The sequence below is a fragment of the Convolutriloba macropyga genome, chromosome 15, assembly GCF_964194025.1.
Source record: "Convolutriloba macropyga chromosome 15, txConMacr16.3, whole genome shotgun sequence".
NCBI classification, from domain to species: Eukaryota; Metazoa; Xenacoelomorpha; order Acoela; family Convolutidae; genus Convolutriloba; species Convolutriloba macropyga.
The window spans coordinates 20,355,916-20,382,728 of record NC_134482.1 but is presented as its reverse complement, the minus strand read 5'-3'; the positions used below and the strand labels follow the sequence as shown (position 1 = coordinate 20,382,728).

Here is a 26,813-nt window from a genome sequence, read left to right as displayed (position 1 = left end):
GGGTTCATTTGCTTAATTGGAGTCTACAGTTTTGTCCCCAAAAGGTTTGTTCTTTCGACTGTTAAGAAATTTCAATACAAATAATTAATTAATAAGGAACAAGAGTAAAAATAGAAATGAGTAGGGTTATAGCCAGAAAAAAAATTGATTAAATTCAACAATCAGAAAGACGCTTTTACCAAAACTAATTAATTGTCCAGGCTAATTTGAAAAATTACTTTCAATCTACCCTCACGATATCCAAATCCCAATCAAATGAAACCAAAGCGCAGTAGCTAAGAAATTGTAACAAGTTCCGCATAACAGTAGCATTGATACTGGCTTAAAATTGTTTTGAACTTTTAACCGATAATTTTAGATAACTTGAAGTATCACTCATTGCAAATTCGAAACTGTGCTCCTTCACAAGGGACTCTTAAAAGTTACAATTCACCCAACTGAGATCCAACAGCTCCTCTCGAGAGCGCGCTCTCACTCTAGTTATGGTTCTTTCGACAGATCTTTTTTGCCTGAGGGTACTTCATCAGTTTTGTCAGCAACAATTAATGTATCATTTCGTTTGTTTTAGATGATATCCATATTTTTGATCACTTCGTTATCAACATAACAAGGTTTGTGCGTAGAGTTACTTTTTTGCTTCAATTTCATGAGAACACTTTGACTTTGCCAAAAAATTTATCAGTTTTTTTTACAAATTGAATTTTAGAACACAAAACATGAGTTATTTCCAAAGGACTATAACAAATATATCCTTCCAACACAAAATCATCTCTAAGAAATCAGGCAAACTTTTCTCCCAATTAAGTGTTACCGGATTTTGTTCTCTTAATTTTCTGCGTAAATAAAAAAAAACAAACACACTTTCAGTTAATTCTCTTTAAGTGTTCATCTTGCATGTTTTTCAACCACCCTCTCGCTCTGTTTGATAAAAATGTGGAAAGCAGCGCATTCGGTTTATACTATACACTTTGAACCCAAAGAATAAAAGGTTACACCTTGAACGGATTAGATTTTAAAGAGCTAAAAACATCTTTGCTTCAAATATGATCCGAGAATTGATAATTTCAGAACTTGGCAGAACTGATCTTTGAGGTTTCACACTTCTTATAAAATTACCTACACGCTATTCATCTGTTTTACCTTATCGTTAGAACAAGTTTCATGTTTTATGCTCTGTTAACGTTTGTCTGCCATTACAAAGCTGTTTGAGGCTTAACAATTCTCATAAAAATACTTACATGCTATTAGCAATAGGTCCAACAATTTGTATTTTGATCTTCTTATCTGTCTCAGATCTCAAACTTAGTTCTTAACTCAAAAACCGTTTTGAAAACGTTTTTTTGAATCTTTGGGGTTGACAATTTGCACAATTTGTGTTTTGATCTTCTTATCTGTCTCAGATCTCAAACTTAGTTCTTTACTCAAAAACCGTTTTAAAAACATTTTCTTGAAACTTTGGGGTTGACAATGTGGTTGAAAAAGTTTTCTCGAAACTTTGGGGTTGACAATGTCCAACAATTTGTATTTGGATCTTCTTATCTGTCGGAGATCTCAAACTTAGTTCTTAACTCAAAAACCGTTTTGAAAACGTTTTCTTGAAACATTGCGGTTGACATAATGCACAATTTGTATTGGATGGTATCTAACTTTTGATATATTCCATATTTACAATACAGGGTTTCTGCATAGTTATTTCTTTGCTTCTTTTGCACCAATTTCATAGGAACACCATGACTTTGCCAAAGAGAGAAACGAGTAGGGTTATAGCCTGAAAAAAATGATCAAGTTCAACAATCAGAAAGACGCTTTTACCAAAACTAATTAATTGTCCAGGCTAATTTAAAAAAATACTTTCAATCTACCCACACGATATCGAAATCCCAATCAAATGAAACCAATAGCAATAGCTAAGAAATTGTAACAACTTCTGCATGCCAGTAGCATTGACACTGGCTTAAAATTGTTTTGTACTTTTAACCGAAAATTTTAGATAACTTGAAGTATCACTCCTTGCAAATACGAAACTGTGCTCATTCACAAAGGACTCTTAAAAGTTACAATTTCCCCAACTGAGATCCAACAGCTCCTCTCGAGCGCGCGCTCTCACTCTAGTTATGGTTCTTTCGACGGATCTTTTCTGCCTGAGGGTACATCAGTTTTTGTCAGGATCAATTAATGTATCGTTTTGTTTGTTTTAGATGATATCAAAATTATTGATCACTTCGTTATTAACATAACAAGGTTTGTGCGTAGAGTTACTTTTTTGCTTCAATTTCATGAGAACACGTTGACTTTGCCAAAAAATTTATCAGTTTTTTTCACAAATTGAATTTTAGAACACAAAACATGGGTTATTTCCAAAGGACTTTAACAAATATATCCTTCCAACACAAAATCATTTCTAAGAAATCAGGCAAACTTTTCTCCCAATTAAGTGTTACCGGATTTTGTTCTCTTAATTTTCTGCGTAAATAAAAAAAAAACAAACAAACTTTCAGTTAATTCTCTTTAAGTGTTCATCTTGCATGGTTTTCAACCACCCTCTCGCTCTGTTTGATAAAAATGTGGAAAGCAGCGCGTTTGGTTTATACTATACACATTGAATCCAAAGAATAAAGAAGAATTTGAATCCAAAGAAGCTAAAAAATTTTAGCTTCAACTGTGATCCGAGATTTGATAATTTCAGAACTTGGCAGAACTGCTCTTTGAGGTTTAACACTTCTAATAAAATTACCTACACGCTATTCATCTGTTTTACCTTATCATTAGAACAAGTTTCATGTTTTATGCTCTGTTAACGTTTGTCTGCCATTAAGAAGCTGTTTGAAGCTTAACAATTCTTATGAAAATACTTACATGCTATTAGCAAGGGGTCCAACAATTTGTATTTTGATCTTCTTATCTGTCTCAGTTCTCAAACTTAGTTCTTAACTCAAAAACCGTTTCGAAAACGTTTTCTTGAAACTTTGGTGTTGACAATAGGCACAATTTGTATTGGATGGTATCTAACTTTTGATATATTCCGTATTTACAATACAGGGTTTCTGCATAGTTATTTCTTCTTTGCTTCTTTTGCTCCAATTTCACAGGAACACCTTGACTTTGCCAAAGAGAGAAACGAGTTGGGTTCTAGACAGAAAAAAATTGATCAAGTTCAACAATCAGAAAGACGCTTTTACCAAAACTAATTAATTTTCCAGGCTAATTTGAAAAATTACTTTCAATCTACCAACACGATATCCAAATCCCAATCAAACGAAACCAAAGCGCAATAGCTAAGAAATTGTAACAAGTTCTGCATGCCAGTAGAAATGATACTGGCTCAAAATTGTTTTGAACTTTTAACCGATAATTTTAGATAACTTGAAGTATCACTCATTGCAAATACGAAACTGTGCTCCTTCACAAAGGACTCTTAAAAGTTACAATTTCCGCAACTGAGATCCAACAGCTTCTCTCGAATGCGCGCTCTCACTCTAGTTATGGTTCTTTCGACGGATCTTCTCTGCCTGAGGGTACATCAGTTTTTTTGTCAGGATCAATTAATGTATCGTTTCGTTTGTTTTAGATGGTATCAAAATTTTCAAGATAAATTCTTTATTAACAAAACAAGGTTTGTGTGTACAGTTAATTTTTTGCCTCAATTTCTTGAGAACACTTTGACTTCGCAAAAATTTTATTAGTTGTTTTTCACAAATTGGATGGAAGAACACAAAACATGAGTTATTTCCAAAGGACTATAACAAATATCTCCTTCGAACACAAAATCAACTCCAAAACAATAGGCAAACCTTTTCTCCCAATGAAGTGTTACTGGATTTTGTTCCCTTAATTTTCTGCATAAATAAAAAAAATTTTCAGTTAATTCTCTTTAAGTGTTCATCTTGCATGGTTTTCAACCACGTTCTCGCTCTGTTTGATAAAAATATGGTATGCAGCGCGTTTGGTTTATACTATACACATTGAATCCAAAGAATAAAGAAGAATTTGAATCCAAAGAAGCTAAAAAATTTTTGCTTCAACTGTGATCCGAGATTTGATAATTTCAGAACTTCGCAGAACTGCTCCTTGAGGTTTACCACTTCTAATAAAATTAATTACATGCTTTTCATCTGTTTTGTCTTACCATTAGAACAGATTTCATGTTTTACGCTCTGTTAACGTTTTTCTGCCATTACAATGCTGTTTGAGGCATAACAATTCTTATAAAAAGATTTACATTCTATTAGCAAGAGCTCCAACAATTTGTATTTTGATCTTTTTATCTGTCTCAGTTCTCAAACTTAGTTCTTAACTCAAAAAACGTTTCGAAAACGTTGCCTTGAAACATTGCGGTTGACATAATGCACAATTTGTATTGGATGGTATCGAAATTTGGATATATTCCACATTTACAATACAAGGTTTCTGCATAAAGTTATTTTTTCTTTGCTTCATTTGCTTCAATTTCTTAAGAACACCTTGACTTTGCCAAAGACAGAAACGAGTAGGATTATAACCAGGAAAAAATGATCAAATTCAACAACCAGAAAGACGCTTTTACCAAAACTTAATGGTTCAGGCTAATTTGAAAAATTTCTTTTAATCTACCAACACGATATCCAAATCCCAATCAAGCGAAACCAAAGCGCAATAGCTAAGAAATTGTAACAAGTTCTGCATGCCAGTAGAAATGATACTGGCTCAAAATTGTTTTGAACTTTTAACCGATAATTTTAGATAACTTGAAGTATCACTCATTGCAAATACGAAACTGTGCTCCTTCACAAAGGACTCTTAAAAGTTACAATTTCCGCAACTGAGATCCAACAGCTTCTCTCGAATGCGCGCTCTCACTCTAGTTATGGTTCTTTCGACGGATCTTCTCTGCCTGAGGGTACATCAGTTTTTTTGTCAGGATCAATTAATGTATCGTTTCGTTTGTTTTAGATGGTATCAAAATTTTCAAGATAAATTCTTTATTAACAAAACAAGGTTTGTGTGTACAGTTAATTTTTTGCCTCAATTTCTTGAGAACACTTTGACTTCGCAAAAATTTTATTAGTTGTTTTTCACAAATTGGATGGAAGAACACAAAACATGAGTTATTTCCAAAGGACTATAACAAATATCTCCTTCGAACACAAAATCAACTCCAAAACAATAGGCAAACCTTTTCTCCCAATGAAGTGTTACTGGATTTTGTTCCCTTAATTTTCTGCATAAATAAAAAAAATTTTCAGTTAATTCTCTTTAAGTGTTCATCTTGCATGGTTTTCAACCACGTTCTCGCTCTGTTTGATAAAAATATGGTATGCAGCGCGTTTGGTTTATACTATACACATTGAATCCAAAGAATAAAGAAGAATTTGAATCCAAAGAAGCTAAAAAATTTTTGATTCAACTGTGATCCGAGATTTGATAATTTCAGAACTTCGCAGAACTGTTCCTTGAGGTTTACCACTTCTAATAAAATTAATTACATGCTTTTCATCTGTTTTGTCTTACCATTAGAACAGATTTCATGTTTTACGCTCTGTTAACGTTTTTCTGCCATTACAATGCTGTTTGAGGCATAACAATTCTTATAAAAAGATTTACATTCTATTAGCAAGAGCTCCAACAATTTGTATTTTGATCTTTTTATCTGTCTCAGTTCTCAAACTTAGTTCTTAACTTCTTAGTTCTTAAAAACGTTTCGAAAACGTTGCCTTGAAACATTGCGGTTGACATAATGCATAATTTGTATTGGATGGTATCGAAATTTGGATATATTCCACATTTACAATACAAGGTTTCTGCATAAAGTTATTTTTTCTTTGCTTCATTTGCTTCAATTTCTTAAGAACACCTTGACTTTGCCAAAGACAGAAACGAGTAGGATTAAAACCAGGAAAAAATGATCAAATTCAACAACCAGAAAGACGCTTTTACCAAAACTTAATGGTTCAGGCTAATTTAAAAAATTTCTTTTAATCTACCAACACGATATCCAAATCCCAATCAAGCGAAACCAAAGCGCAATAGCTAAGAAATTGTAACAAGTTCTGCATGCCAGTAGCAATGATACTGGCTTAAATTTTTTTGAACTTTTAACCGATAATTTTAGATAACTTGAAGTATCACTCATTGCAAATTCGAAACTGTGTTCCTCCACAAAGGACCCTTAAAAGGTACAATTTCCGCAACTGAGATCCAACAGCATCTCTCGAGCGCGCGCTCTCACTCTAGTTATGGTTCTTTCGACGGATCTTTTCTGCCTGAGGTACATCAGTTTTTGTCAAGATCAATTAATGTATCGTTTTGTTTGTTTTAGATGATATCAAAATTATTGATCTCTTCGTTATTAGCATAACAAGGTTTGTGCATAGAGTTACTCTTTTGCTTCAATTTCATGAAAACACGTTGACTTTACCAAAAAATTTATCAGTTTTTTTACAAATTGATTTTTAGAACACAAAACATGAGTTATTTCCAAAGGACTATAACAAATATCTCCTTCCAACACAAAATCAACTCTGAGAAATCAGGCAAACATTTCTCCCAATTGAGTGTTACTGGATTTTGTTCCCTTAATTTTCTGCGTAAATAAAAAAAACAAACAAACTTTCAGTTAATTCTCTTTAAGTGTTCATCTTGCATGGTTTTCAACCACCCTCTCGCTCTGTTTGATAAAAATGTGGTATGCAGCGCGTTTGGTTTATACTATACACATTGAATCCAAAGAATAAAGAAAATTTGAATCCAAAGAAGCTAGCTTCAAATATGATCCGGGAATTGATAAATTCAGAACTTGGCAGAACTGCTCTTTGAGGTTTAACACCTCTTATAAAATTACCTAAACGCTATTCATCTGTTTTATCTTATCATTAAAACAAGTTTCATGTTTTATGCTCTGTTAACGTTTGTCTGTCATTACAAAGCTGTTTGAGACTTAACAATTCTTATAAAAGTACTTACATGCCATTAGCAAGAGGTCCAACAAGTTGTATTTTGATCTTCTTATCTGTCTCAGTTCTCAAACTTAGTTCTTAACTCAAAAACCGTTTCGAAAACGTTTTCTTGAAAATTTGGGGTTGACAATGTGCACAATTTGTATTGGATGGTATCTAACTTTTGATATATTCCATATTTACAATACAGGGTTTCTGCATAGTTATTTCTTCTTTGCTTCTTTTGCTCCAATTTCATAGGAACACCTTGACTTTGCCAAAAAGAGAAACGAGTAGGGTTCTAGACAGAAAAAAAATTGATCAAGTTCAACAATCAGAAATACGCTTTTACCAAAACTAATTAATTTTCCAGGCTAATTTGAAAAATTACTTTCAATCTACCAACACGATATCCAAATCCCAATCAAGCGAAACCAAAGCGCAATAGCTAACAAATTGTAACAAGTTCTGCATGCCAGTAGCAATGATACTGGCTTAAATTTTTTTGAACTTTTAACCGATAATTTTAGATAACTTGAAGTATCACTCATTGCAAATTCGAAACTGTGTTCCTTCACAAAGGACCCTTAAAAGGTACAATTTCCGCAACTGAGATCCAACAGCATCTCTCGAGCGCGCGCTCTCACTCTAGTTATGGTTCTTTCGACGGATCTTTTCTGCCTGAGGGTACATCAGTTTTTGTCAGGATCAATTAATGTATCGTTTCGTTTGTTTTAGATGGTATCAAAATTTTAGATGAATTCTTTATTAACATAACAAGGTTTGTGCGTAGAGCTAATTTTTTGCCTCAATTTCTTGAGAACACGTTGACTTCGCAAAAGTTTTATTAGTTGTTTTTTACAAATTGAATGGAAGAACACAAAACAGGAGTTATTTCCAAAGGACTATATCAAATATCTCCTTCGAACACAAAATTAACTCCAAAAAATAGGCAAACCTTTTCTCCCAATGAAGTTTTACTGGATTTTGTTCCCTTAATTTTCTGCATAAATAAAAAAATTTTCAGTTAATTCTCTTTAAGTGTTCATCTTGCATGGTTTTCAACCACGCTCTCGCTCTGTTTGATAAAAATATGGTATGCAGCGCGTTTGGTTTATACTATACACATTGAGTCCAAAGAATAAAGAAGAATTTGAATCCAAGGAAGCTAAAAAAATTTTTGCTTCAACTGTGATCCAAGATTTGATAATTTCAGAACTTGGCAGAACTGCTCTTTGAGGTTTAACACTTCTAATAAAATTAATTACATGCATTTGATCTGTTTTATCTAACCATTAGAACAAGTTTCATGTTTTATGCTCTGTTAACGTTTTTCTGCCATTACAATGCTGTTTGAGGCATAACAATTCTTATAAAAAGACTTACATGCTATTAGCAAGAGCTCCAACAATTTGTAATTTGATCTTTTTATCTGTCTCAGTTCTCAAACTTAGTTCTTAACTCAAAAAACATTTCGAAAAATTTGCCCTGAAACATTGCGGTTGACATAATGCACAATTTGTATTGGATGGTATCGAAATTTTTGATATATTCCACATTTACAATACAAGGTTTCTGCATAGAGTTATTTTTTCTTTGCTTCATTTGCTTCATTTTCTTAAGAACACCTTGACTTTGCCAAAGACAGAAACGAGTAGGATTATAACCAGGAAAAAATGATCAAATTCAACAATCAGAAAGACGCTTTTACCAAAACTAATTATTGGTTCAGGCTAATTTGAAAAACTTCTTTTAATCAACACAAACGATATCCAAATCCCAATCAAGTGACGTCCAGAGCACAATAGTTAAGAAACTGTAACAGGTTCTGCATGCCAGTAACATTGATACTGGCTTAAATTTGTTTTGAACTTTAAACCAAAAACTTTAGAGAACTTGAAGTATCCTCATTGCAACTACGAAACCGTGCTCCTTCACATAGGACTCTTAAAAGTTACAATTTCCACAACTGAGATCCAACAGCTCCTCTCGAGAGTTCGCTCTCACTCTAGTTACGGTTCTTTCGACGGATCTTTTTTGCCTGAGGGTACTTCATCAGTTTTTGTCAGGAACAATTTTTGTATCGTTTCGTTTTTTTGAGATGGTTTCAAAATTTTAGATAAATTCCTTTTTTAACATAACAAGGTTTTTGCGTAGAGTTACTTTTTGCCTCAATTTCATGAGAACACGTTGACTTCGCCAAAATTTTATCAGTTGTTTTTTACAAATTGAATGGAAGAACACAAAACATGAGTTATTTCCAAAGGACTATGACAATTATCTCCTTCGAACACAAAATCAACTCCAAAAAATTAGGCAAACCTTTTCTTCCAATTAAATGTTATACTGGATTTTGTTCCCTTAATTTTCTGAGTAAAAAAAAACAAATAAACTTTCAGTTATTTCTCTTTAAGTGTTCATATTGCATGGTTTTCAACCACGCTCTCGCTCTGTTTGGTAAAAATATGGTATGCAGCGCGTTCGGTTTATACTATATACATTGAATCCAAAGAATAAAGAAGAATTTGAATCCAAAGAAGCTAAAAAATCTTGGCTTCAACTGTGATCCGAGATTTGATAATTTCAGAACTTGGCACAGCTGCTCACTGAGGTTTAACGCCTCTTATAAAATTACTTACACACTATTCATCTGTTTTACCTTACCATCAGAACAGGTTTTATGTTTTTTGCTCTGTTAACGCTTTTCTGCCATTGCAATGCTGATTGAGGCTTAACAATTCTTAAAAAGACTTACATGCTATCAGCAAGAGCTCCAACAATTTGTAATTTGATCTTCTTATCTGTCTCAGTTCTCAAACATAGTTCTTAACTTAAAAAACGTTCTGAAAACGTTGCCTTGAAACATTGCGGTTGACATAATGTGCACAATTTGTATTAGATGGTATCGAAATTTTTGATATATTCCAAATTTACAGTACAAGGTTTCTGCATAGAGTTATTTGTTCTTAGCTTCATTTGCTTCAATTACATGAGAAAACCTTGACTTTGCCAAAATTTTTAGCAGATTTCTTACAATTTGCGTTGAAGAACAAAAAGCATGGGTTAATTCGAAAGGATTAAAACAGATACCTCCTACGAAAACAAAATCAATTAAAAAAGTCAGCAATTCTTTTCTACCAAAAAAGTGTTACCGGGTTTTGTTCCCTTAATTTTCTAATTAAATAACAAAAAAACAAAAATTCAGTTAATTCTTTTTATTGTTTCCCTTGCATGTTTTTCAACCACCCTCTGCTTGATAATAATATGGTATCCAGCGCATTCGGTTTATATTATACACATAGAATCTAAAGATTGCAAGTTTACACATTGAAAGGATGATTTTAATGATATGATATAATCGTTGCAAGCTTGGTGCTTCCCTTTTTCCTGAAAACTGAAATTGTTGAAATTATTAACGCTTTTTAAAGAAATTATTTATTATAATTTGCCTGAAGACACCATTTAGCCCCTTCAATTGTGCAGTTGCTTACAGAGAACACAGTCAATTTTAATACTGATTGGGCTTTTATTAATTCCATTTTTCCGTTGGGAAATAAACCCGAACCAAAATTACCATTAGTCATTGTGAAATCCTTTCTCCATATTTTCGCTGTAATCGTATTGGCTTCACTTCATGCAATTTGCTCTGTTTCAATCATAGTGTTTCTGACAACTTATTGACTTTGCAAAGCAAGTGTCGTTTTTGTCTGATTAGCAAATATGAACTAGATGTCACTACAACTGACGCTACTACAAATCTCAAACTGCGGTGCCCATGATCAATCAAAGCGAGCAATCACTAGTTTAACAAAATTTGTTAACTTAGCTAGCAGGGGTCAGCTTCCCGAATTTGTTGCTCCTATACTATGCAGTGCAACAATAACTGCATTGAAAAAATTGAAAGGTGGGGTCCGTCCTATCGCTGTTGGGGAAGTCATTCGACGTCTTATTGCTAAATGCATAGCTCGTGAAGCGAATTCAGATGCTGCTGATCTTTTTAACACAAAACAATTGGGGGTAGCAGTCAAGGGTGGTGCTGAGGGCATAGTACATGCAACAAGAGTTTCCTTTGAAAAACTGCAAAGGTCAAAAAATTCCGGAATATTGCAGATTGATTTCAAAAATGCCTTCAATTCGGTAAAAAGAAGCAAGGTTTTGGAAGCAGTCGCAAAATTCTTACCTAGTGTTGCCCCTTTTGCGACTTTTTGCTACTCACAACACAGTCATTTGCATTTTAACAACACATACTTAAGTAGCCAATCGGGAGTGCAACAAGGGGATCCTTTGGGGCCGCTTTTGTTTTCACTAGCTCTGTGGCCAATCATTAAAGAGATTGAAACAAAGTTACCAAATCTAGTACAGCATAATTGGTATTTGGATGATGGCATCCTTGCTGGTACCCACCAACAACTTTGCACAGCATTGAATTTGTTGACAAATTTGGGTGAAGGATGCGGCTTAGAGCTCAGAATAGAAAAATGTGAGCTTTGGTCACCCGTTGATCTGAACGCTATAGATAACAGAGTAAAAAGAAATAGCAAAGAAGGACTTGAGATCTTGGGCGCTGCCATCGGCAATCCCAGTTTTGTTGCTGCATCTTTGAGAAAAAGAGTCAACAAAATAGAAAAACTGCTCGACAACTTGGCGTACCTAGACGACCCACATTGTGCGCTTGGAATTCTTCGAAGCTGTCTTGGTGCCCCAAAGATGGTATATTCCCTGCGATGTAACACTCCATCTGACGAATCCTCTGTTATTTTGCAGGATTTTGACAAGCTTCAGAGAACAACATTTGAGAATATGTTGGGCACCCTTATAAGTGACAACGCTTGGAAGCAGGCTTGTCTACCAATAAGCAAAACTGGCGTTGGAATTAGACAAGCAATTGACCAATTGAAAGCGGCGTTTGTTGGGTCAGTATCGCAGGCAGACGCTTTAGTGGAACAAATAACCGGTGAGAAAATTACAGACAATCAAATTTTCAAAGAAACAGTGGAAGAACTGAAGAATCTAGAAATTAGCCAATATACGCAACACAAGATTCAGGAGGCACTTGACGATGCTGCCTTTTCTGACCTTCTTGGTAATCAGACTTCAAATCGGGAGAAAGCTCGTTTGCTTTCACTAACGTTGCCTCAATCTGGTGCCTGGCTTTCCGCACCTCCAATCCCTAGTCTGGCCCTTCACCTTCAGCCAAATGAATTCAGAGCCGCATTGAAGTATCGGATTGGTGTTCCGTTATACATTGAGGAACGAAAGTGCCCTTACTGTCAAAACGGCAGACTGGACAAGCTGGGTGATCACGCTTTAAGCTGTCATGGTCGGGGGGATATGATATCGCGGCACGATAGAGTGAGGGATAGAATATTTGCTGCTTGCTCGACCGCAAACTTATCACCCGTCTGCGAACAGAAAAATTTGATTCCAGATAATAACTCAAGGCCAGGAGACATATACTTGCCAAGCTGGTCAGCGGGACAACCATCTGCGTTAGACGTAACCATAACTTCCCCACTGCAGCCCAGTCTAATTTCAGATGCGGCGAGGAGGTGTGGTTTTGCTCTGACAAATGCTGAAGATAGGAAATATGAACAATATGCCCAAAAATGTGCCGAAATAGGTATCCAGTTTGTACCACTCGCGTTTGAATCATTCGGGGGCTTCTCAGATTTGGTCCGGAAAACTTTGAAACGTATAGCCTTGCTTGCCGATAACCGAAACTTTCAACCAGCTGGTTTATCAGTTGCCTACGATTGGTTATCTCAAGGAGTCTCAGTGACTTTAATGAGAGGTTCAGCCACAATGCTGATCGCCAGAGATCCCCTGTTATGAGACTCATTCCTGCGACAACACCTTCAGCCCCACAATAGTTAATTTACAGTATTGACTCACCCAATTTTAGTTGCCCAGTTATTGCTGTGCGCGAACTTGTTTGTCACCCAATGAGCGGGGACAATGCTCATTTCTTCTGTTCAACCCGATTGTGTGGGTTGATTTTGAAGAAATTTTGAAGACCCGATTGTGAGGGTTTGTGGGAACAAATAAAAGGCAAATACTCAATTGCGTGGGCGCCATGGTGATTTGTGGGCACAAGGTTGATCGCAAGAAAACTTTCTGAGAATTGACTGAACTTAGAAATGATTTAAACCATGATTTCCACAACCAAGCACACCTTAAATTTATGATTGGATATTGAAAAAAAAAATTATACTTAAGTTTAGCTCCACGAAACTTTGCCAAATAATTAACTTTCGTAATCTAAGTTGCAATTAAAGTGTTCATGACTTGAGGGCTTCGAATACATGGTAAAAGCCAATTCCAAAGGAAGCATGCGGACTTGAATGGTCGTCAGTGGTCGTAATTTAAACGAGCAGTATCAACAGAACGAGTGAATCTGAACCAATCAAAACTAAACGCCAATGGGCATGATGTTACCCGTGTTGAGGACAACGACGAAAAAACGACAATGTTTTGTAAAAAATCGTAGTTTTCGTCGTTTTGACGTCGTTTTCTTCGTTTTCATCAGTTTCGGTCGTTTAAGTCGTCTTTCAAGCGTAAGAAATGATCGTTTCTTTGTCGTTTTATTGTCATTTAATTGCGCTTGAACTAGTTTCTCTCTATTAGATCGTTTTGGCATAGCTGTATTATGACCTGATAGCGCAGTGGACAGTCCATCAGGTAATTTATCGGGAGTTCAATAGTTCGAATCCCGGAGGAGAAAACGTTTTTTCGTCGTTTTTTGAAAAAAAAACGATCATTTCCTACATAAAAATAATGACGAAATGACGAACAAAACGACGATTACCACGTAAGGGCTTTGGTCGTTTTTGTCTAATGAAAACGATTGAAAAACGACGATTTCTTACAATTGAAAAACAAAATTCCTCAACACGGGTAGCCGCAACTGAATGTCTGGCATTTGTTGAACCATTATCTGGCATTTGTTGAACCATTATTTATTTTAACATAATAACTGAGATGATGTCTGGCCTAAACTTAGGTCGACGTTCCCTCCAATACCCTCCAAGAGACCCGATTTCCCCCGACCACCAGACCAGCTGCACAAAAGTGAAAACAGTCCCTCCCTGGCGTCTTCTTGCTCAACCTACAATAAAGAGTTTGCACCAATTCCATCCGGACATACCAGACCACAAGCCATTCCCAACAGATCAACGTGGGAGCCAGATCCAGACCCCTCCACTCTCAACCAACCCATGATCTCGTTGTTCCACAGTTAGTAATACCCGTAAGAATCAACCCAAAAGACCACATGCTTAGGTCCCACCCGGAATTGAATTATGATCAGACCCATTCGAGAGCATACCCCAGGTGGAGCTTATGTCGAAAAAATCTTACATCTTTTATTCTTACATTTTTTTGCAATTTTTTTTGCAAAGAAGATATTTGGTAAGTTCAGTGGAGAATTTTTATAAGATTGCGATTCTTAGGTGAACTTTTTTCACCGCTATTTTTACATCTTTTTTTGAAATATTCTCTTCGCTGAAGATATCATTACGAGCGCCTACCGGTACCGAAGAAAATATACTTCGAGAAAACGTCGCAGGTGCTTACATGAGCCGCCTTCCACTCAACGCGGAAAGCGCTTAAATTCTGCGAAAGTGGTTTCCTCAAAAACAATTAAGAGCTTTAAAGATTAAAGTGGGATCATTAAAACATGAAAAGTATTGTTCTTCGGCTGCAAGGACATTTCATAGAATTTTAATCCATTTTGAAAGAAAGCTGTGATTTCACTGCTGTGATGTTCAAATTTTTATCAATTCATCCATCCAACAAAAATTTCTATGTGCGTTATACAATCCATTGTTATATAACATTTTTGAAATTTTATGTGAATTACATCAACATTGTAAGTTTGTTTGTATATATTCAATAATTTTATATTTTGAAAAATATATTTAAAAATGGCTATAAGGTGTAAAAAATGGAACTTTCGAAATCATGCCTCTCCCCTCCCCTGGTCCTGTAAGCCCATATCACCATTACTTTCGATCTCACATAGTCTTGCAAAAATTCCAAATTTCCAGACGTTGCAACAATTTTGACACGACAACTATGTTTCCAAATGTGCTGCAAGTTTCCTTGTTGAAAAAACAGTTCTAGCAGCTCATCTTAAAATCGGTGAAAAAAATCATCGTTAAAGTTTGCTACTTGATACAAAATTTCATCGGTAGAAATGGAGAATTTTAAAATTCAACGCTTATGTTTCCAATGAACTGAAGTCAATCTGATTTAAATTCAAAAGAATTATCCTGCAGGAAGTACGCGTCAGGTGCAGCACTGTTAGAGGAAGTAGTTGCCTTGAAGGAAGTGAAAAGTTCGAAAAGGATGTTGAAATTTTTTGGTAAGAAATCCGTTGAACACGTTAAAAATAAAAACTTCGCCGCTAAAAACTGCTGCAACTCATATTAAAACTCATCGCTTTCACGGCACTCATCGCAAAAAGATGTGTGCGATTTCAAAAAATTCTTTGGAGTATTAATGTAGGAGCTTCAAAAAGTCGCTTTTATTTTTAGGAAGGAAACAATCAGATAAAAAAATTTATGTGATTATTTCCCGGAGCGTAGTGGCAGAGTAAATCAGCGCTGAGTCAGCATAGAGACATTCTGTTTTTAGCATGGCCAGTACTCTGTTCATGTCCCAATTTACACGGACCAGTCTTGATTTGTGAGTAAAATTTACTGCATGAAAAATAATATGCTCAGCTTAACTCCCACCAACAAGTTTTGATTTATATGCGATTCGAATTTCCGCGTGGGTACTTGTAACAATTAATTTACGTAGCAAGTTGTAACCACTATGCTAAATGGGCTATTGGTAATTGCCTACAAACTAGCTTATATATAAATAGTGTGTATACTACTATAGTAATTAACAGTTATAAGCTACAAAAGTATGACATTTTATAGCGCCAGACTTAATTTTGGGCAATGAGAAATTTTCAGACCATACTGGATAAGTTTAGTCTGGGCTAACTCAATGATCTCAATCTAATGAAGGAGAAATGAACATAACGAAACTTTAAATATTCTGGAGATGCAACCTTCAGAACTGAATTAAGTTTTTACACTTGAAATGCGCTGGTTCGCTGAAGTGCTCTGAGACTGAAGTCCGGGTTAAGAAAAATGATTGATGTATATATTTTTGCTTGAATGATTTGAATTGTTGTTTGTTTCAAGTATGTTTAACCACATGGTTATAATTTCAATTTAATTGTTACAAAAAAAATCTTAATTGTAAAAATTTTTTTCTCTGCTGTTCTCCGCAATTCTTACTTATTTTTTTCGACAAAACCTTGACCCGGGAAGTTTACCGGTGAGTTGGTGAAATGGTCGAGAAAATTAGTTATTGTCACCCGGGTCGCGGTTTTTGGGTAAACTTTTGTAAGAAATGCAGTGAATGCGGTGAATTTTTGTAATAAATGCGGTGATTGCGGTGAATGCGGTGAAAATAAATATTTCACCGCATTTCACCGCATTTCTTATAACAACTCACCGCAAAATTCACCGCATTTCTTACAAAAATTCACCGCATCGACTTTTGTGGCAAATTAATGTAAGAAATGCGGTGAGTGCGGTGAAAAAAAATAATTCACCACATTCCACCGCATTTCTTAAAAAAATTCACCGCAAAATTCACCGCATTTGCTTGCCAATGTTTTCTCAGTCTGGTTGAAATTCACAAGAAATATCAAAGACGCAAGTGACAGTTGGCGCAGTGGAACAAGCAGTTGAATTAAGGCATGCAGGAGGTCAGAGGTTCAAACCCGTGTGCGGAGGCCTCTTTTTCGTAAGAACACTGAGAACGCGGTGACAATAAATAATTCACCTCGATTCAACCCATTCACCGCAAAAAGATGTAAGAAATGCGCGGTGAATTTTTTTATTACGCGGTGAATAACGAAAATTCACCGCCAAACCTCGACCCGGGCACGACTGTCTCTGACGAGTTCTTTTCGCTTGGAGTTAACCAGCTGTTACCTGTGCACATGGTGACAGTATTCAAGGCCAGTTTGACTGCTAAATGTTTTCAGATGACTTCAAGCCAATCTTCCTGAAGGATAAAACGCGAGCAATCAAACACGACATGGGATATGTTTTGCCCTATTATCCTCTGGAGGGAAAGAGTGCAAGTGCGGAGGCATTTTGCTGGAAGTACCAACCTAGGAGCCAGCCATTCAAGCCAAAGGCTGCTGTCTACGATGAGAATAAGATGGACAAATTTGAAGCTGTGTCTGTGCAGAGGTAAGACACCCTGCAATTTACCATAACGCAACCCATCATCAAGCTTCAACACCACCACCCGGGTCGCGAAAATTTGCAAAGTTAATATGAGAAGTGTGCCGATTTTTCAAAAATTTCGGCGCAGAAACGTTACATAATAAAGCATGATAATGCTCTGAAACGACGCTGACATCTCGACGCGGGGAGCGATACGCCAACGGTATATATAACAATGATTGTACGGGGGCTAATCTTTCCTCTTAGAATGGCATACAAGCCATTCCCAGGTTTAGAACTCGAATTAAGAAACAGGTGGTTCGTGGGGGGGGGGGGGGGGGGGGGGTGGTGGTTTAGAGATCAATAATTACCTACGCGAAAGATTTCGAGGCTATAGGGCGATTTTTTTACTGAATGAAATTAGATAGTTGCAATGCTTTATCAATCGTCATTGTATTTAATCTGTTCAGCAATTAGTTTAATCTGTTCTTTTGGTTATCTTCTAAACTACGGACATTTGATGTTTAACACAGTTTCTTTTTCCATTACAAGTTTCTTGACTATGCTTCTTGAAATCATACGTTTCACTCGTTACAGGCACTTCCATGAAAAGTACTTGCTATATTTTCCTGTCCAGTTTGACAAGTCCAGCATCATATTTAAGTCGAGCTAGAGTCCGCCGTTTTTAATCGTTTACATAATTTAGATTTATCTTTTGTTTGTATAATACAATTTTTTTAAACAAGTAAATTGAAAATATAACCCGGGGGTTAAAAATTACAAGTTTAAAATTATATATACAAAATTAGTACAATGTTAAAAATCAAAATTAGTGGTTCCGTTTTTTAAAGGTAAAAATAACTTTTGAAGCCACCAACGTTCCTTTCCAACGGTATAAGTTTGAATTGTTGGAGCAGATGCTGTTTTAACATGCGTTTAAACTATGAGCGTGATCTGATAGTCCGGACTTCACGCGGAAGTTTATTCCATTTTTGGATGCTTCTTTTTTGTAATGATCGACTGCTTGACCTTAGGAGAATTAGCTGTTCAGTTCTGTTGTTTTTTCTTACTAAGACATTACCACTCAGAGAAAAACTCTCAGTGCCATCTGATTTCAATAATGAAATATCATTCTTAAGTTTTGAAACGCTCATCTGGCTTATTAAAAGTTCTGCAGGCAAATTGTTAGATTTTACTAAGAGATCTGTAGATCTCTCAAACTTTTTTCTCATTTAGCAAACTTTAATTCGCCGATTGATTTGTTGATTAATTCGCTGCATTTCAGAGAATTTCAAGTTTTTAAAAAATAGAGCACTGAACGTTAAATGAGAAACGACTAGGGATTTGAATAGCATCAACCGTGCTTTCAGAGGTAACCGATAACGTATAAGATATATGGATCTAATCGCTGTGGCCAAATTTGACAGGAATTTGTTGAGTTGTACATGAAAATTTAATTTAGAATCAATCATTATACCCAAGTATCTGCAGTGAATTTGTGGCTTAATTTTTTGTCCCCGATAAACTATTGGATTAAAATTTTCATTTTCTTTCGAGACGCAAAGGATTTCAGTTTTACCGGTATTCAGGGTTAATTTGTTTTCCTTTAGATAATTATCTGTTTTCTCCAGTATTTCAGAAACAGATTTTTCCAGTTCGCTGACATTGTTTCTGCTAAAATGGAAACATGTGTCATCAGCAAATTGAATTATGTCGAAGTTTCCTTGTACCTTTTCTCGAAAATCATTAATGTAGAGAAGAAAATTTAGTGGCCCTAAAACGGTTCCCTGTGGAACACCATGATTTGTTTCCAACCATTCTGAGTAAACATCATTTATCTTAACACACTGCTGTCTGTTTCTAAGAAATGAAGCAAATAAATCAACTGCACTTTCTGAAAAACTTCTGCACTTTCTTGAAAGCTCCAATCTTATTAAGAAAAATTTCGTGCGATATTGAATTAAATGCTTTAGCTAGATCGATAAAAACGGCAATTGAAATTTTTAAGTTATCATAGTTTTCTTGTAATGCTTCGATTAAGTGTAAAACAGCATCTGTAGAAGACTTATGTTTTTGAAATCCAAACTGTGTACCGTTCAAGATTTTTTCTTTTTGCATAAATTCGTTAACCTGATTGAGAAGTATACACTAAAGAGTTTTGCAAACATTGGAGTAATTGAGATAGGCCTATAGTTCTCACAAATTTTCACATCCCCTTTTTTGTAGACCGGACTAAAGAAAGCAAGTTTTAAATTTTCCGGGAAAATATTTTGACTAATGCATGTGTTAAAAACAAACTGCAAATGGGTCCCAATTGTAAACTTTGCTGCCTTGATTGCCCAGTCATTGAAAACGCCTGGACCCGGAGACTTATTGTTGTCGAGTGAATCAATAGCATCATAGAGTTCCTTTAGTGTAACTGTTCTGAAGCAAAATTTTTCCCTAACTTCTATGCGAGAAATATTTGGAGCGCTCACATATTGTCCATTGTATAAGCCTAGTTTTTGAAAACTTTTATTGAGACAATTTGCAATATCAAGTTCATTTTCTACTTCTCTTTCACCATAGACTAGTTTGTCTATAACGAGACACTCCCTTTCTTTGCCAACTCTGTTTTTTTATGAAACTCCATTGTTCTTTACTTGTTGGTAGATCTTTGAAAAATTGTTTGCAAAACTCGTTTTGGGCTGTTTTTAAACGTCTATTAACCAAATTTCTCTGATATTTGCAAATGGTATGCGCTTGCTCCGATGGGTTCTTTTTCCAGATAATAAAAAGTCCAAATCGATCGATCTCAAGCGTAGATCTTACATGAAACTATGGTTTCTCAGCGTTATGGCATGAACCGAAAGGGACACCCATTATGAAAATATGATAAACATGAAAAGTCTGAAATGAAACTCTGCAGATTAAATCCTTAGATTAGACTTAGAAGTAGTTAATTGATTATTTATTTATTGGTTAGATACATGGGCTCCTCGCTTTTTCCGATTATAGTCGGATATTAGGCTTTAGCTTTGGGACTTGATGAGACTCAGAACAAAAGAGTTCTGGACTGGAGAGTTAGAAATTTAACTAGTCAGCTAAGCCTTAAGTTTAATGGTAAGTATTCTTGAGACGCCCATAAGATCTTCAGTTTACACATTAAGGTGAGCTCCTTAACGCGTCTTATATGGTGCGATGAATAACTAATGCAAGGAACTCAGATACTAGATTCAATAACTCATCAAGTCATCACAACAATAAACTGTAACAGTAACAATAAAAACCAGAGGAAACAAAGGATTGTTTGCTTCAAATCAATAGTCGTTGACGAAAATTCCAGAATATTGAAGATATTTATAAACCTCAAAAAAATTACTCTTGATAATTCGCCTTTCACTAACATTATTGCATTGTGCATTTTACGAAAACCACTGCATTGCCTTGTAGATTGCAATGGCATAGAAAAAACAACACGGAATATAAGGGAAAAATACTACCTCCTAAATTTGACCACATGGTTAAAATTTTACTGTCAGATTGCATACAATGTTAAACAAGCAAAGTGTTTCCAAATAACAACCTAAAAGCTTCACAGGAATGCCTAACAGCAACAAAAATGTACTTCAATGAAAAGATCGTGTTTGGTACAAAACGACCAATTAATCAACCATCTGAAAGAAAATAGTTACATATATGTAATCTCCGACGCATTTTCACTTGGTAAAAATTGTACGCATAGAAAAAAAACAAACATTAATCATACATAGAGTTTTTCAAACGCTGGTCCATAAAATTTGTACTACGGGAAGGAATACGATCAGACAACGGATTGGAATAGATAAGTACTGAACTAACACACCTATGGTACTAATTTGAAATAAAGTTGAGCCAAATAGAACATATGAACCGTGGACACCTGGACAATTTATTGGACAATTAATTAGACAATTAATTTATTAGAACACTTGTAGACATCAAATAAATCAATTGGCCAGTGTTTGAGGGAAACCAAATTCAAGCCCCGTTAGGGACGTACTAAGATTGGTGCAATCAAGTTTAGTTAAATTCATTATTATTATTATTATTATTATTATTATTATTATTATTATTATTATTATTATTATTATTATTATTATTATTATTATTATTATTATAAAGCAAAATTCTTCCCTTATGCCTATAATACACAATACCAAACAAGAATAGGCATGTCACCATACGAAGCAGTGTTTAACCAAAAACCTTGTAGGATCACCCGAAAAGCGACCCTAATTTGAGTGACTTCTACAATCTCTGAAATTGGAACCCAAACAGTATCGGATAGCGGCATATGATAAACACAACCAGCACACTCACATTTAAAATAACAATTTAGCAATCCCAAAATAGCAAAAATGCAATAAAAAACTTTTGCAAAATGGCTTCTAGACAAAAACAATTAAAATGTACAGAGCAAATAATATCTAAAAACACAACAGAACCTAAAAAACTTAGTCGATGAACAGCAAAGCCCTTAGCCAACAACCTTTTCGTACTGTTATTTAATCAACAAAATATTGATGGAGTTTCGAAAAACCCGATGCGAAAAACAGGACCATACCTGATTATAGACAAACCAACAGAAAGGACATACATCTTACAAGACAGTGTAAAGGAAAGGATCACAATTCTCCGAAACCACATTGTATCATATTATCGGAAAGAAAAGATCAAAGACGAAATACAAAACTATATTACAAAAGACGAAAACGAATTTCGAAAGCGGAAACAAAAAAATACCTATGAAGTAGTGAAATAAATAAACCATAAAATACTAAAGAGTACAACCTACAAAAAACACCAACCCACAAAACGTAACAAAATATTATACAAAACATATAATAACATACAAAACATATTATACAAAACATATAAATTTAAACATACAAAACATACAAATTATAATATACAAAACACATAACAAAATAACATCTTTACGAGTAATATCTATCTCGTAAAGATAGATATTACTATGAATGGAACTATTGATACCATATCGTACTAATGATACCTATGTATACCACCTAGATATACCAATCAAATGGACTATTCATAAAGAATCAAATTGTTATACAATTATACCCGGGTCGAATGTCCTCCCTAAAATCCTCCCATTTTGATGTAAGAGTGGGGGGTAAATTGTCTATGGGGGTAAATTGATGTAAGAGTGTGGGGGTAATTTGTTCAGAGGGGGTAAAATGATGTAAGAGTTGGGCTGCAACGGGAGGATTTTTGAGGAATTAACCCCCCTGACTGAAATTGCCATGTAAGAGTGGGCTGCAATGGGCTGCAATGGGAGGACTTTTCAGGAATTACTCCCCCCCTTGACTGAAGTTGCCATGTAAGAGTGGGCTGCAATGGGCTGCAAGGTGAGGATTTTTCAGGAATTACCCCCCTGACTGAAGTTTCCATGTAAGAGTGGGCTGCAATGGGCTGCAATGGGAGGACTTTTCAGGAATTACCCCCTGACTGAAATTGCCGTGTAAGAGTGGGCTGCAATGGGAGGACTTTTCAGGAATTACCCCCCTGTTTGAAATTGCCATGTAAGAGAGGGCTGCAAGGAGAGGACTTTTCAGGAATTACCCCCAACCCCCCTGATTGAAATTGCTATGTAAGAGAGGGCTGCAATGGGGGTAAAATGATGTAAGAGTGAGGGGTTATTTTGTTCAGAGGGGTGAAATGATGTAAGAGTTGGGCTGCCAAGGGGGGTAAAATGGCGTGAGAGTGAGGGGATAGTTTGTTCAGAGGGGGTAAAATGATGTAAGAGTTGGGCTGCCAAGGGGGGTAAAATGGTGTAAGAGTGAGGGGGTAATTTGAAAGAGGGGCTAAAATGAGCTAAGATTTGAGCCAAGGGGTGTAAAATGGTGTAAGAGTGAGGCGGTAATTTCTTCAGAGGGGGTAAAATGATGTAAGAGTTGGGCTGCCAAGGGGGGTAAAATAGTGTAAGAGTGAGGGGGTAATTTGAAAGAAGGGGTGAAAAGAAGTAAGAGTTGGGCTGCCAAGGGGGGTAAAATTGTGTAAGAGTGAGAGGGGTAATTGGTTCAGAGGGGGTAAAATGATGTAAGAGTTGGGCTGCCAAGGGGGGTAAAATGGTGCAAGAGTGAGGGGGTAATTTGAAAGAGGGGTTAAAATGAGCTAAGATTTGAGCTGCCAAGGGGGGTAAAATGGTGTAAGAGTGAGGGGGTAATTTGTTCAGAGGGGGTAAAGTGATGTAAGAGTTGGGCTGCCAAGGGGAGTAAAATGGTGTAAGAGTGAGGGGGTAATTTATTCTGAGGGGGTAAAACGATGTAAGAGTGAGGGGGTAATTTGTTGAGATGGGGCAATTCTAACAAGTATTATTCATATATTTAGACCGTCAAGAGTTGGACAGGCATTGACGGTCTGGAGGATAAGGCGACGCAGCTGAGGGTACAGAGGTTGTGGGTTCAAGACTGGCAGTCTTCAGGTATGGGGGCTAAAGCAATGTAAGGTTGGGGGGGGTAAAATGATGTAAGAGTTGGGCGGCCAGGGGGGTAAAAAGATGTAAGAGTTGGGCTGCCAAGGGGGGCAAAAAGATGTATGAGTGGGGCTGCAATGGGAGGATTTTTTAGGAAATTGCAGCTCAAAACTCTTACATCTTTTTGGGCTGCATTGGGCTTCCAAGGGGGGTAAAATGGTGTAAGAGTGAGGGGGTAAAAAACAATTTAACCCCCCCACTCTTACATCTTTTTTGGTCTGCCAAGGGGGGTAATGTGGTGTAAGAGTGAGGGGGTAAAAGACAAATTACCCCCAAACTCTTTCATTGTTTTACCCCTCTTGGCAGACCAAAAGAGATGTAAGAGTGGGGGTTAATTTGTCTTTTAGCCCCTCACTCTTACGCCATTTTACCCCCCTTGGAAGCCCAATGCAGCCCAAAAAGACGTAAGAGTTTTGAGCTGCATTTTCCTAAAAAATCCTCCTATTGCAGCCCCACTCTTACATCATTTTAGGCGGAAAAATTCAACCCGGGTAGTCGCAATGAATTCAAATTGAGCACTCGGGATGATTTCAATAATAGCAATTCTATCAAAATTATTCCAATCACAGTTTGCCTAATTGCTGTTTTCCCGGGCCGAGGTGTCCACCCCTAGTCCACCGTTATTAAGCGAGATTAAGGGTGTAAAACCTTTTCCACTCTTAAATAGCAGGGAAAAGAGTGTAAGAGTGTAATTTTGAAAAAAATACATTCCTTTTACACTCTTTACACTCTTTAATCCACTCTTTTTACACTCTTAAAAATTACTTTTGATTACTCTTTCGTCCAATTTTTACTGGGGAAAAGAGTGAAAAGTGTAATTTTGAAGCGATTACACTCTTAGAAATACACCGCAATTTTGAAGAAATTACACTCTTAGAAATACACTACAATTACACTGTTTTGTCCACTTATTTCCTTCTTCTGAACGGGTGTAAATCTTAAATCTTATCCAGGCTCCGCACAAAAAAATACAGAAATTTTTGCTGCAATAATAAAAATTTGATCTACAGAAAATTTACTGTATCGGGCCAGATCATTGGTTGTGCGTTTGAGTTCTGCAGAATTGAGGAAACGGGATGCAAATTGGATTGGCTTCCATTCTCCATGGATCTTGCTGTTGTTGCCCTGATAATGCACTTTTTAGTTTTGTGTAGAAGTAAATCCCAGGGGAAATCCAGCCAGGTGTCAAAACTAAAAAACGCAAAATTATGTAAGATTGGCGTTGAATGTGTTGAATTTCTGTGAGATCAACGCTTGAGCGTAGATCTTACATAAATTCAACGCATTCAATGCCAAACTTACATAATTTTGCGTTGAATTTTAGCGTAGATCTTACACATTTTGCGTTGAATTTAGCGTAGATCTTACATAAAATCAAAGCATTCAACGCCAATTTTACATACTTTGTGTTGAATTTTGCTTAGATCTTACATATTTTGCGTTGAACTTGAATTAGATCTTGCATTTTTTGCGTTGAATTTAGCGTAGGTCTTACATATTTAGCGTTGAATTTAGCATAGATCATACAGATTGCTAACGCCTTGATAATGCACTTTTAGAGTTTGTGTCAAGACAGATGGAAATTTTTCACTTGTATAAGAAATTGTCCAAGAATTGTAGAATAAGGTGAAGAAAATGTCGAACCTCATGAAGAACTATCGTTGATAGCTTTCTGAACAAGACGAGTTAAAAATTATATGAAGGCTCATTTGGTGGCGGTGTCATTGTACTTTCACAGTTTGTGTAGAAACAGATGCAAATTTCTTGACTTGTAGAAGAAATTGTCAAAGAATTGGTGAACTAGGTGAAGAAATTTTCGAACTTCATGGAAAATCTTCATTAATAGGTTTTTGAAGAAGACTTATGATCCATGCGTTGCCTGGCTATTTCCTTTTTGCCCTTTTCTGACCTTCTCCCATGAGCTGTAGATTAAAGGTGGCTTATTGAATGAACGAAAAAGCTTTGCGTTCAGATCAGTACTTCAAAAAAGGGTACCTTAGAAATGTGAAGTTCGGAAGCACAAGAAATTCGTCTGTTTTTTTTTGTAAAATTTGTTCTAATTTCTTTTCAATTAGGCTTAGGCAGATCAGGAAGATGAAAAATGCGTTTTCTAGGCTAAAGTTGGCTCTGTTGTAGGCTAAAGTAGGCTAAAATGTACGATTAGTGATATATAACGCCAGGTTTTGCAATTTCGTCATTGTCTCAAAATTCGTATGCTTATTCGAAAATATAATGCGATCCTCCGAGTCAAAGAGTTGTTGCATGTTGTCCATTTTTTTTGTAGGATCACCTATCTATAGGAATGGTCATAAACGAAAAAGTTTTGCTTTCAGGTCAATACTTCAAAAAGGGGTACATTAGAAATATTTCGGAGGGCGCTTCCGATGGCATTTCTGATGATTTTTGCTAAACTACTGAGCCAATTTATACGAGCATAGTCGCGTTTTGCTTATTGTAAGTTTTTCCTGACAACCCTTTTTAATTCGTTGGTGAAATCGGCCTGCTTCGAAGGTTATTAGGCGGTAAATTTTAAAAGAAAATCAGAAACTTTAGTGTTGCAATACGTTTTTTTAGTTTTGATATAGTTTTTCTTGAAATTTAAGGTATTGTTACTTGCAAATTGTTTATTTAGTTTTCGCTTGGCTCCCTGAAGCTTTTGGAATACTTGTTTTTGGGAATTCAAAAAGATTTAATTTTTTGCGAAATCATGAAATTCTTGTTTGAGTTCTTTTTTGTCAAAACACACAAATTACATTGGCTTTTGCGGGGAGGTGGCAAATTGTTCGTACTTCGTGGTAGAGGCCTTCGGTCTCAAGAAATTACAAAATACGCTTGTTTTGAGTCCTGAATTAAGTCTGAAGCGCAGGTTTGAGTCGCATTGCTGGATTTAGTGTGAAATTTATGTCTTATTGGCAGAAAATTCGGGGCAGGCTTCCCGTTACTAATGATTTTTCCTAAACTACTGAGCCAATTAAGGGGAACATAATTGAGTTTTGTAGATCGTAATTTCTTCTTGACTATTTGTTTTATATTATTACTGAAATAGGCGTGCTCAGAAGGTTATTAGACTCTAAGTTTAAAAAAGTTTTAAAAAATTATTTTTTCAAAAAGATTTTAGTCTTGATGCAGTTTTTCTTCATTTGT

The 26,813-nt window shown here is 35.9% G+C and overlaps 1 protein-coding gene across 1 annotated transcript in view; it reads left to right on the top strand.

The window, feature by feature from the left end:
- Positions 1–26,813, top strand: part of LOC142354604 (uncharacterized) — a 161,789-nt gene that overhangs the window by 40,796 nt on the left and 94,180 nt on the right. The window contains exons 3-4 of the mRNA XM_075406932.1: positions 13,912–14,144; positions 16,963–17,173. Of these exons, the coding sequence (XP_075263047.1) occupies positions 13,912–14,144; positions 16,963–17,173 (444 nt within the window). The remainder of the gene's footprint in view (positions 1–13,911; positions 14,145–16,962; positions 17,174–26,813) is intronic.